Here is an 11,927-nt window from a genome sequence, read left to right as displayed (position 1 = left end):
TACGAATAGAATAGCGCGGCAATCTCTGTTTCTGATTTGGGTGTCATTTAATCATCATGGTATCAACCCTCTCGTCAAAACTCGGCCTTGCCGACATCACTGACAAGGTGAGGAAAGTTGGCACACACTTTAACTTTAATAGCGACACGCACTTACCCTGAGACAATCTTACACAAACTTGCAGTTGCCTGGGTCGCGAGTCCTACTTCGAGTGGATTTTAACGTGCCTATAAAGGATGGGTCCGTCCGAGACTGCACGCGCATTAAAGCAACCATACCTACTATTCAGTTCCTACTGGATCATGGCGTACATTCGATTGTTTTAATGTCTCACTTAGGAAGGCCTAATGGAGAACGTGTGGAAAAGTACTCGTTACGTCCTGTGGCTGCAGAATTATCCAAAGCTCTCAACAACAGAAAGGTGGATTTCTTAGATGACTGCGTTGGACCTGTGGTTGAGAAGTTTTGTCAGGAAGCTCCTTTGGGTACCATAGGGCTACTTGAAAACCTGAGATTCCATGCTGCCGAGGAGGGTGTAAAAGATAAGGTTAATGTCGATGGCAAAGTTATTGAGGACTTCCGCAAAAGCCTAAGCAAACTGGGTGATATATATGTAAATGATGCCTTCGGCACCGCTCACAGAGCCCACAGCTCCATGGTTGGTGTCGATGCGCCGTTGAAGGTTGCAGGCCTACTTATGAAGAAAGAGCTGGACTATTTTGCAAAAGTTCTGGAAACTCCACGTAGGCCCTTTTTGAGCATTCTCGGTGGAGCGAAGATCTCTGACAAGATTCAACTGATAGAATCGCTTCTGGAAAAGGTGGATGTAATTTTCATTGGTGGTGGCATGGCCTACACTTTCAAGAAAGTGCTTCATGGCATGCCCATAGGCAAATCGTTGTACGATGCTCCGGGCGCTGCAATAGTCCCAGATATCATGGCTAAGGCAAAAGAGAGGGGTGTGAAAGTGTATTTCCCTGTTGATTACAAGGCTGCCGCCGATTTCTCTAACGATGCGCCATTCAAAATGGTAACGGAGGATGAGGGCATTCCCGACGGCTGGGAAGGACTGGATTGTGGGCCAAAAACAAGCGAACTGCTCAAAAGTGTCGTTGACGGGTGCCAGACCATCGTTTGGAATGGTCCCTTAGGTGTATTCGAGTTTTCTAACTTTGCCGAAGGTTCTGTGGCTGCATTGGATATCGTGGGGGAGGCGACAAAGAGAGGGGCCATAACTGTGATTGGCGGAGGTGACACCGCTTCTTTGGCAGAACAAACTGGGAGGTCACACTTATTCAGCCACATTTCCACCGGAGGAGGTGCATCGTTAGAGTTGTTGGAGGGCAAGATCTTACCTGGTGTAGCAGCCCTCTCCACCAAATGAATCCGTTGGTGGTGGATAACGCGATGCACGCATGGGTAGCTGCTCGTGCACGGTAACTATGATATTCCCTCTGTCGGACACTCTCCGCGGTATTTTACGCCTGTCCAGACGGTTCTAGGTAGATTGTGCTAAATCACTGAATCTCGGTAATTATATTCCTGTCGACACATTTACGTTCAATTTGGAATTTTGCGCGTTAATTCGCGATCAGCGGCTAGGCTTAACATCCATTTGTTTTAGGTGGTGGCCGCGCCGGTGATGTGCATCTTAGTAACACATATCTAATGTTTACTGCTAGCATTGGCTTTGTTGTTATATTCCGTTCTATCAGGCACGGCACGACGCAACTTGATCATAAATATCTTACGAGGGTAAGCACTGTTGCCGTCAGAGTGCTTTAATTCACGAATAGAATTTTCTACAGGCATATTCACACGGTTGAGAGGTGTATATGTATTTTTATGGAACGTGGAGTAGTCTGAACAGGTCCCCCATAGGTGTCTGGAGGTGTCACAAAGTAGATGTGTATCAACCATAGCCCTTATCCGTATGTTTTAATGTAATATTTAGTAAGTGAATATGAAGCGTCCTTTGATATTTACTGGCAACTGGAATAAGCAGTTGGTCAACGACATTTGTACGCTAGCTGGAACGCCTCTGGGAAAGGCTAATGTGTCCACCTTCTCTGATGGTGAAATAAATGTGGACCTACAAGAACAGCTGCATGGTGCAAATGTGGTGTTCATTCAATCTACATCACCACCTGCTAACAATCTGCTGGAGCTGTTATTCATGATTGCCGCTGCCAGCAGATCAGGTGCCAAACATATCACGGCAATTATACCGTATTTCGGATATTCAAGGCATGATAGGAAAACGTCTAATGGCTCTAACATATCAGCGGTGAGTGCGATACCCAGCCTACAAAATGCCCTGTTGTGTGTAGCGTTTCATGTGCTTTCTCGGTATTAGTAAAACGCGTGACAACACATAATATCCTGGCTCAGAGTGATGTCGCTCGAATGTTGGAACTCGTTGGTGTTAATCGCGTAATATCTTTCGACCTCCACAGTGCAATGTGCCAGGGATTCTTTGGTCCGAGGGTACAGGTGGATAACATAAATGTTCACCGTCTATTTTTAGAACACTTGAGTGGATTAGAGAAAGTGGCGATCGTTTCCGCCGATGCTGGTGCTTATTCAAGATCTGTTCATTTCCTTAATATGCTCGCAAACGCGTACCCGTCGTACGACATCTCTTCGGCTATGATATTTAAACAACGGCTAACAGCTAACCAAGTAGCTGATGCAAAACTTTGCGGCACAGTGGAAGGGAGGACTGCAATCATAGTGGATGATATAGTGGATACAGCGGGGACACTCTGCAAGGCGGCAGAACTTTTGATAGCTAACGGGGCTGCTAGTGTGTTCGCGGTAATCACGCACGGAATATTCTCAGGATCTGCACTGCACAAAATTAGGTCCTCCTGCATAAAGCGGATTATAACCACTGACAGTATTCGTCATAACGAAACGATCCTTCGTGAACCCAAGATACAGATTGTCTCCCTCTGCCCAGAAATCGCTAATATTATCGCAAATGTTTGAACATATGTAGACTCATTAGACTTGTGGTATTTATCAATCCGTGTTAATGTCGTATTAGGTGTCTGAGGCAGGTCAATATTTCATAGCGCACAAAAGGCCACACCGTCAGCCTTCTATAAGGCAACGATCACAGGGGCTTTGGATAGCGATCTAAAATGTGCACTAAGCGCCATATGCACGTTCGCTTTAATGATATGCTGTGTTTGCTGGCCAATTCATTATGGTGTATTCATTGTGACTCGCCGATTTATTTGGCGTAGGCTCAAAATGTACCGCCGGCATTATGATCCAGTACACGATATCTAATGTAGTCGAATGAAGTGTAAAACAACGCTGTTGTCCTTTATCCTGGAATGGCACGTCCCTAACGGGCATTGTCACTAAAACTTTCACTGAGTGTCCCGGCGCAGACTTATGTACAATACTGCAGCTACATTTTACGCGTCATTACTTTAATTACCATTGTTGCCACGAATGAAAGAGTCGCCGTAACTTTTCACAAGTTGGCCATCGCAAAACTCCTTCGTATTCTCCATGGCCAAATTCATGCGATCATCCAAACTCGAAAGAATTCCTGATGACAACATTAAATGCTATATTATTAGTGTGTGGCCTTTCGTCCTAGATTACGTACCGTAGAAATTGGTTCCATCGTTCAACTTAACAAGAACAGGCTGGCGCGCGATGTTCGCGATGTAAGAACTGGGTGAATACGATTCCATTTTAATTACATAACAATATTTGATGTGCCTAATAGTGTCTTTGCAGACGAGCCAAATATCAGGGGCCCTACATTCACATCGCTGCGCAACAGCTGTTTCGGCGCTTCGCGTCCCTGTTCATGGTAAGGTGTGGTATTCACGACATTATGCGTGTATTAAAACGCCACATACCTCATAAGTCTCGCCGTAGATTGTGTCATGTCCTGGCTTTTTGCGATTAGTTCATCCAGGTTCCCTTGCCTATGGATTAGCTTGTCCAGAGTGTCCATCACAATTTGCTTCGTCTGTTATAAGATGCTGTATTCTCTCACATTAGCACTACCTCGTCCAATTTGGATTGCGCGTCAACGAGCACGTCACGTTTGCCTTTATATTGAGTCATCAATGCGCGCAGAGCTGGGCATTTCAGGGAATCACCCACATTGTCGCGATACACATCGCCTTTAACCTGTATGTGATTAGTGTAATGCAGTCCTTTCTTGATAAAACATGCTGATAGATGCGTAACAAATCATATATGGTTCAAGACACAACAGTGCCGACAAAATTACGTTCATACCTTGTAAACATGCATGGCCTCCTGAAGAAATTGTAAGGCTTGATATCTGGTACAAAACTTGTTAACTGCAACAACAAAAACTAGTTGGTTTGGTGGAGGATCGCTTGTTGCTTTGACGTAAAACATGCCCATACTGTTTTCCATGTCAACACACTTAGATTGATCGGGAAACGCCTCTTGAGCCGTGGTCCTATTATGACATTTGCATTGGGTATACATGTTACCATGGTAAATATATTACGAAGGATGCATATAATAATGGGGGGGCAATACGCCAAGGCATATGCTGTTGATACGCAATTTATACAGGTTCTAAAACAGATCATGTATTGTATATAAAACTGCTTGTACATACCTAGACACCAAATCGGTCACCTCACGCGATATTTTGGCCATATACATAGGGAGAGGCGAGAAATCGTACTCCGCAGTAAGCCTACACGCCTCATTCTGTGCATAGTGCCGCATGACAACTACGGCATAAATATGGCAACCGTTCTTATCATTTGAGGCTTTTTCGGCTTGCTTTGAGTCCGACTGAGTCGAACCACTCAACGAATTTACTACGCTACCAAACCAATCAGACATTTTTATATGAATTCCGAAATCGAAACGTTCTTTACACCTATCCTATGATGCCTTATATCGAAGCCCCGTTTGCAGCCGACGCATCAACTCACATCCAGGAGTTGACTATTACGAAGCGTTATGTATAACGCAGTATATCAACAGTTGGCGCATAAAAGTTTTGTTTTGTTTGTATTTGTCTGTTTAAAGTGGCTCTATACTCTAGTGTATCTTACACACCATGTCAATACGACAAATGCACGCTATGCGTCAGTACCATTTGATACCACTGTGGGTGCTTTACCCGCCATTCAATATCTATTTTTAATCTGACTGGTGACATATGTCCACATCGATGCATTTGCAAACAACCGCGTTTTAGCCTCCCTCGATAGGAACTTTCCATATATAGTCTGTACACACTAGCCTCGTGTATAATCTGTGGAATTGAAAATGTCGTCATATTCAGGTGCTCCCTACAGAACTCCAGACGGGCCGCTACTAAGCGCATGGATTTTTAATGTTAGTGTATTTTCCTTGTACTTTATAAAACACATGCCGACATACAGACAACTGAACTCAACTACAACGAACTAAACAAGTGGAATCTAGACAGTTCGGTCTTCGGATTTCACGAAGACCTGTTAAAAGATAAGGTTGTGGCGAGGAAAATGTATGTATCACGCTTTGCAGCCCAAACCTGTGATCGCCTCGTATGACCGAGGGTCTAAACCCTCAGAAACTGCATCCATACGAGCTAATAGGAGGCGCCCGACATACTCTGCAAAATGTCTTAAGGCTGCAACGGATGAAGAATCCAACGGGTCGTCGAGTGACTCCAGCGACGAAACGGTACGACAAGTCAATTTTTAAACGTTTGTATGAGTTCATTATGCATCAGGCAACCGCAAAGGACATACGTCAGAACAAGATTCTACAATATAGGAAGGCTTTGACTAAAATTGTCAAGGTGAAAACTGCAATTTTCCACGAAAAGGTTCGAGTTACATGTAGTAAGGATGGCAAATGTATACAATGGTATAAGGTTAAGGCCTCAGAAGATGATGAAAACAAAAGACAGCTGATAGGCACTCTGCCCGTGTCCAAAATAACAAACTTCAAGACGAAAGTCGACAACTTGAGATACTTGGAAATTTCAGCAGGTAACAACTGTTATCTATTCATGTTCAAAACAAGGGACGAGAGGGAACAGTGGCAGAATGACTTTGACAGCTTTGTAAAGTTTATGAACATGATATGAAACCATAATATACAGTGTAATAACAATTGTACATTATCTGCATTTCTGTCGCCTAAATGTTGCAATCAGGACTTTATATACGTGGTTACAAAGTAAAATTGGAGGCTATGCATCAATTCGCTACCACTCTATTGAGTCTATATCGCTCAGTTGTTGCATAGTATGCCTATTATGCTCTCCAAATGCCATTTTTCAGCGTCTAAAGTAATGGCAATCGTATTGTCTATCTATATGTAGGATCCGACGTGATACGAGTTTTTTCTTCAGCCAATGACATTCTAATTTGCTTTATTTTGTCAATAACTTCCTCCTTGGACTCAAAAGTACATGCCAAGTACTTTTCGTTTTTTAACCATGTTTGGTAGTCTTGAGAGTATAAATCAGGCGGCCATCGTGTGTGGAACAGATCATAACGCTTTACTTGCGCCCACCGCACTGTCCTCTTGAATAGCTCAGGCATGAATTCAGTGTCCCAACGTTTGAAGAGTATGGCATTAATGAGCTCTAATCTGTTGCGCTCGGCCTCCCACATTTTTAATTGGCGTCGCACATTTTCCGGCACCCGCATTGCCAATGCAGATATATTGGTGTCTTCATGTTGGCTCTTTGATTCAAAAAATCTTATAATCTGCTCTGCGGTAATGCCGCTTTTGAAAGCAGCCTGAACGCTTGACCTGGTCAAAACGCCAATTACTAGATTAGGCGTCCGTGCCTGTAATTCGCATACGTGACTTAAAACGCTTATTTGTAATGCATTTGCTGTATATACATAGACCTTAAAATTGCTTTGCACAACTATTTTGCTGTCTGTAGTTCCACAAATGGACATCGATAGCCTGGGTGTACGGTTGACGTCCGACTCATTCCTTCCAACCAAAAATGTAAGGTCGAAAACGTAAAAATATCCTTTGGTTGAATCGACATATAATATGCCCATCTCCGTCAGAAGCTTCACCAACCTCTGCTGCGTTTTTGTTAGACTAACAATACTAAACATATCACCGGATCTGGCTTGTGAAAGCGACAAAAGAAAATCTACGGATTCTGTAATTGTTGTTATTGCTAATTCGACTCTCTCCGCACTTGCTTTATCATTATCAGCACTTATATCTCTACATTCCCGGGTATATAAATCTAACTGTGTAGGTTTACGGCCGGAAATATTCGTTAAATACCCCCCCTCCATTTGTTGTAAATGGCCTACCAGCAAAATTATCAACTGGCCGTGGACACCCTTCAAAAGCCAACTTAATGCCTGCCTGCTCATTCCTGCGTCGGCACCGTGGACTTTGTTCTTCTTGTTATCTTCTGATATCATGTTGAACCGTTGGAAAATTTTTAACAGATCCATAGACACCACATTCGCACGTTTACTGAGTGCCGTTAACTGGTGTTCCAAGGATTTGATCTTTTTGTTTAACAGCGGATTCTTGACATTAGGGTCTTTCGATTTTTCTAACTTCTTTAACTTTTTCGCAATTTTGTTTGCCCTCAATGTATGTCGTCGCACTTGACTTGAGACTAAAAATAGTACAAGGAAATCTAGACGCTCTTTTGAATGCTTTACAAGAGTTGCAAATGATGGCTTGCTTTTGGGGTCTTTTTGTGCGTTATTGTTTATATTGCCCAATAGCTGCAATCCGCTGTCGAAATCAGTTGAAGTGTCATAGAGTTCCGCCAGCATCGATGTCTTAAATTCCTTATGTAATTCAAATTGCTGTTTCCCTTCCTTTGTTCGATTATCAGAGACCTGAATTATGTGATACGACTGCAATAAAGATAAGGCAGCTCGGAGATCTGTAAACGAATTAGGATTCATCCACAATCTCAACGCCCGCTCTGACACAGCCTGTCTAATGTTTAATAGCCTCAAGATTATTAGCTGTTCCAGCTCACCAAGACTGCGTAAAATAGCGCGCAATGGAGCTCGCCTGCGGAAAAGGCGCCTCCAAACAGGCTCGCCTAAAAGGCGAAGATAGTTAAAGAAGCATTCCTCCATAAATAGGTTGAACCGCGCCAAATCATTTCGCGTTTTTCGGCGAATGCTCACATCTGCTGCTACAGGAACGCATAGCGTAAAAAACTGGACAGTACGTTATCGTGCAAATAATTATAATGTTTCGTCAGAGTTAACGAGAGCAGGCTGCCACCACGCTACTTTTACACACGCCGACGAGATCATAGCCTTCCGCGGATTGAAGCAGGCGAAATACGGGGGCCCTGTTGTTCACCAGTGAATTATAAGCAACGTATGGTTACCTTCATGGCCCACTAAACTGCACACAGATTGCCCTTTGAAGTTCCAGATCGAGATGCTCCCATTAGTGCATCCTTCCACAAGTTTAAATTTCTAAGCATAGCACCTACCGCATAGTAAATACTTGCCGTCTGAGGAAATAGAAGGATAACAGAAGACCTTCTGCTCTTTGATGATGGCAGGCTCATCGCTGTAGCAACACGCAAAGGCAGCCGATCCGGTAACAGCATTGACACATAACAGCCTCGTATAGTTTGTCCCCAAAACCAAGGAGCGGCCATTTGGATTGAAGTCAACGCTCTGATTGGGTGTAATTAGGATCTTCAATGGCCACTAACCACAACCTCCTCCGACTTAAGGAGTATTTTCCCGAGGTCGAAGGTAGCAAATGGTGCCTGGAATGTGTGAAGATGTTAAGAGCCTTTGTAGTCATCCAACTGCTGCATACCTGGTATTTAGACATGTCATACAGGGAGAGAGACTTTCTGCTGTGAGTTGAATCGCAAATAGCAAAAATCAATCCTAAAGAGTCAAACGCTCCAATCATGCTTGCACCATTGTATGATGCCTGCCACTTCAGGTCAAATTATATTAACATGTTACACTTACCAGAGGTGACGAATTGTCGTATGTATATAACAAACAGGTGTCCCACGTACTGATTAACATCAAATCACGGGATGGATGTGGCGATATGGCGCGGCCTCGACGAACTCTAATAAGTGTAGGTGGCTAACGTAGATATAACATACGGTGAAGCCAGTGAGAAGCTCTTAATATAACGGTTTTCCACTGTATCCCATAATTTGACTGAAGCTGGGGTTAAGTTAGGGAGTTCATTTAAACTCTATACTAACCCGTAGGTGTATCCCTGGAAGAACTGCATACTATCTGCCGCGGCCCTTCATGGGTAAATCTAACAGCAGAAACCCCATGCTTCTTGCTTTGCAGCACATTAGTCAGCCTGATTTTTTTTGGATTTAAACTATTAAAGTACACTTGAATGCACCGCCCACAATAACTAAACATACCCAGCTTTGTTAACCGAATATAAATAAACGGTTCTATCGAGTGATGACGTTACCATAAACTCTCCGGAAGCGTCCCAATCCATGCCATTCGTTACAGAAAAACGATCCTTGAATGCCAGCGTAACATTAAAGCTGTACGTCGAAATTTAGATATTCTGTTCACAAACCTTTTAATGATCGAATCATCTAGCTTTGTCTTCTGACATAAGTCCTCCATTCCGTGATTATGAATGTGTTCCTATGCGCCATTGCTTGACCTGTCAATGCTTGTAATAACCCGCAGTAATGTGTACCTTATATGGCCAATATTTCATATCGCCATACAAGACGCTTGTGATTCGTATGAGCTGAGTAATCAAAATAAACTTTAAATCTTTGCCAATACCCTTAGACAAAGGAGGGCGTCTTGCTCTACAATGACGTGTGAAAGCCCACAGATGATAGATACCAAAGAACCTTTCTGCGAATTAAAGTCAATGACTTACGTGATTTATCTACCTTTATAACGTCCTCGTTTTCAGCAAATGAGTTCACGAAGGTATGGCCGAATTTTATTTGAAGGATCCTCCCTGAACCGTCGTTGAAATCAAAAAGCTCCTTGTCATAGTCTACACTAAATCAATGTTAGAATCGATCAATTAGCGTAATCTCACCTCAATATAGTTCCGTATAACCATATGGAGTGGATTTGTTTCCCATATATGTTGTAAGTTACGTCAAATAAGGAATCTCGGAAATGTATATCAATGAAGTCCACATCAGTGGCATGTAAAGGCGCAACAAAGCCCATGAATTTTTTATTGTATGTTTTACTCAATTTAAATGTGAAGGCTCCCACGTTTGCGGCGCCACAGGCTTCCTAATGTGTACACGAGCGTCAGTAGAAGTATCCAAACCACGAGTGCGTGTGTAACTAGAGACCTGCTTGTGGTGTCGTACTCAGTAACATCTGTCTCCAAAAATGACGCTACGATGTATGACACGTCCGAAATTTTAACTGACCTCTCGCATTACTTTTCGTGATATGCTCCCTGCAAAGAATCGGCGAACCTATCTTGCAGTAGCTGGTTGTATCGTCATTGTCTATCATTCCCCATCTCTCGGTGCAGTCAAAATAGTATCCATCGCGGAACCTAATCTGTACGAACCTCCCCAGGTACTGGGTGTTCAACTGCGGGATGTCCTGCAAAGGTCAATAAACATCAGTCTATGTGTCTATATTTGGTATGACGTGTATGGAGAAATAGATATGCAGAATGGCATCACAATGCAACATATGCGTTGACTGGAAGCGTAGCCCGCCAGTTCGCAATACTGCTCATGTGTTAAGTACAACCGTATTATCTTTATTTTCGCGATATCAAATAGTTCCTACATGTGTTAGAACACTAGCTAATTTGCAGTGGTAAAATTCGAACGTTTTTATACCCATTAATATATATGGAAAAGATCGTCAACCCACCTTGTGTAAAATATTGTTGCCTTCATTGTGTATCAGAGCTTTTTTACAATACTCTCTGAATTGTGTGATCCAACTATCCATGGTAATTCGTGCTTCCTCGGATGAACACATTACCGAATCTTCGGTTGGACAAGCACAAGTACGGACTACGGCATTAGTGGACTTATTCCGTGGCACGATTGAAATCAAACACTGAGACACATTAGGCTGGTTTAAATCGGAACACTTCGTTAGCTCGCAAGTCCTCCTATCTACAACAAATTCCCTTACGCCGTTGTTATAAGTTATCTTGAATCTCTCCTGCGTACCTCTGTTGCACTTCTCTGAACAACCACCCCAAGATGACCTACAATGCTTTGAGCTGGACATAAGGGTGGCCTCATATACATGTCTAATGAAGTGATGGGGGTGTTACAATCATGCGTATAAACACATACCACTCAGTGCTGGCTCTAGAATGGTCTCGCATTGAACACAAAACGGCATCAACAGAATTGCAGATCTGTTTCCTCTTTATAGCTATATTATCTAACAACCCAGCTTGTAATAGAATCCCTTTCGAGTTTATAATATTGAGATGTTTGGTCGCCAACTTCAACCGGTCGTACCTTGTTGAAAACTTTGATTGAGAAAGCAACTTACGCAACTGATATGTCCATATTTCAAGATCGTTGAGCGCTTGGTGGCGCGAACAAGGTAGTAATTTGTTGGGACATCGGCAACTGGAAGTTTGTTCGTCGTAACTGTAATTTTCAACATCTCCTATCGGGATTGGTGTGCATACGTCCGCGAATTGGAGATCAAAAGGGTTCCATCCATCTTGGGATGTGAGCTTGCGCAACTTTTCGAATCGTAATCTCTGAAGCAGCGTGAAGAGCGCATTATATTCATGGTTAATGTTAGCCACGGCAAAGTCGTAATCTTCCGCAGTAATCTCCGCGAGTAAACCAGTTCGGTCAGGGAGTCTTATCCCAGAATGCTGCAGTGCAAGGGCTGTTAAATCATTTGTATGACTTTTTTCAGCACTAGCGACTGTATTTTTCGGTGCCTTAGGGGTAAGTGAAGACATTGCCCGTA

At 43.1% G+C, this 11,927-nt stretch overlaps 8 protein-coding genes across 8 annotated transcripts; 3 read left to right on the top strand and 5 right to left on the bottom strand.

The window, feature by feature from the left end:
* Positions 1–56: 56 nt before the first annotated feature.
* Positions 57–1,384, top strand: BBBOND_0105450 (phosphoglycerate kinase, putative; the record flags this gene model as incomplete). Its single annotated transcript, XM_012910968.1, has 2 exons — positions 57–107; positions 185–1,384. The coding sequence occupies 2 exons, from the start codon at positions 57–59 to the stop codon at positions 1,382–1,384; spliced, it is 1,251 nt and encodes a 416-aa protein (XP_012766422.1).
* A 579-nt stretch (positions 1,385–1,963) lies between these two features.
* Positions 1,964–2,991, top strand: BBBOND_0105440 (ribose-phosphate pyrophosphokinase, putative; the record flags this gene model as incomplete). Its single annotated transcript, XM_012910967.1, has 2 exons — positions 1,964–2,287; positions 2,392–2,991. The coding sequence occupies 2 exons, from the start codon at positions 1,964–1,966 to the stop codon at positions 2,989–2,991; spliced, it is 924 nt and encodes a 307-aa protein (XP_012766421.1).
* Positions 2,992–3,443: 452 nt separating this feature from the next.
* BBBOND_0105430 (small nuclear ribonucleoprotein F, putative) lies at positions 3,444–3,713 on the bottom strand (the record flags this gene model as incomplete). Its single annotated transcript, XM_012910966.1, has 2 exons — positions 3,444–3,565; positions 3,626–3,713. The coding sequence occupies 2 exons, from the start codon at positions 3,711–3,713 to the stop codon at positions 3,444–3,446; spliced, it is 210 nt and encodes a 69-aa protein (XP_012766420.1).
* Positions 3,714–3,786: 73 nt separating this feature from the next.
* On the bottom strand, positions 3,787–4,860 carry BBBOND_0105420 (hypothetical protein, conserved; the record flags this gene model as incomplete). The annotated part of the gene is made up of 5 exons (XM_012910965.1): positions 3,787–3,826; positions 3,885–3,997; positions 4,036–4,161; positions 4,273–4,462; positions 4,628–4,860. The coding sequence occupies 5 exons, from the start codon at positions 4,858–4,860 to the stop codon at positions 3,787–3,789; spliced, it is 702 nt and encodes a 233-aa protein (XP_012766419.1).
* Positions 4,861–5,292: 432 nt separating this feature from the next.
* BBBOND_0105410 (hypothetical protein, conserved) lies at positions 5,293–6,100 on the top strand (the record flags this gene model as incomplete). Its single annotated transcript, XM_012910964.1, has 4 exons — positions 5,293–5,361; positions 5,409–5,495; positions 5,533–5,691; positions 5,741–6,100. 4 exons carry the CDS (start codon positions 5,293–5,295, stop codon positions 6,098–6,100), a joined length of 675 nt encoding a protein of 224 aa, XP_012766418.1.
* A 223-nt stretch (positions 6,101–6,323) lies between these two features.
* Positions 6,324–8,099, bottom strand: BBBOND_0105400 (hypothetical protein, conserved; the record flags this gene model as incomplete). The annotated part of the gene is made up of 1 exon (XM_012910963.1): positions 6,324–8,099. The coding sequence occupies one exon, from the start codon at positions 8,097–8,099 to the stop codon at positions 6,324–6,326; it is 1,776 nt and encodes a 591-aa protein (XP_012766417.1).
* A 111-nt stretch (positions 8,100–8,210) lies between these two features.
* BBBOND_0105390 (hypothetical protein, conserved) lies at positions 8,211–9,471 on the bottom strand (the record flags this gene model as incomplete). The annotated part of the gene is made up of 9 exons (XM_012910962.1): positions 8,211–8,320; positions 8,360–8,431; positions 8,468–8,657; positions 8,696–8,752; positions 8,806–8,925; positions 8,961–9,072; positions 9,110–9,173; positions 9,215–9,321; positions 9,389–9,471. 9 exons carry the CDS (start codon positions 9,469–9,471, stop codon positions 8,211–8,213), a joined length of 915 nt encoding a protein of 304 aa, XP_012766416.1.
* A 284-nt stretch (positions 9,472–9,755) lies between these two features.
* BBBOND_0105380 (hypothetical protein, conserved) lies at positions 9,756–11,919 on the bottom strand (the record flags this gene model as incomplete). The annotated part of the gene is made up of 6 exons (XM_012910961.1): positions 9,756–9,848; positions 9,887–10,001; positions 10,042–10,219; positions 10,391–10,571; positions 10,851–11,196; positions 11,288–11,919. The coding sequence occupies 6 exons, from the start codon at positions 11,917–11,919 to the stop codon at positions 9,756–9,758; spliced, it is 1,545 nt and encodes a 514-aa protein (XP_012766415.1).
* Between the last annotated feature and the right edge of the window lie 8 nt (positions 11,920–11,927).

This window comes from Babesia bigemina (genome assembly GCF_000981445.1).
Source record: "Babesia bigemina genome assembly Bbig001, chromosome : I".
Taxonomy (NCBI): Eukaryota; Apicomplexa; class Aconoidasida; order Piroplasmida; family Babesiidae; genus Babesia; species Babesia bigemina.
Note: the sequence above shows the minus strand (reverse complement) of the source record. Positions and strands in the feature narration are given on the sequence as shown.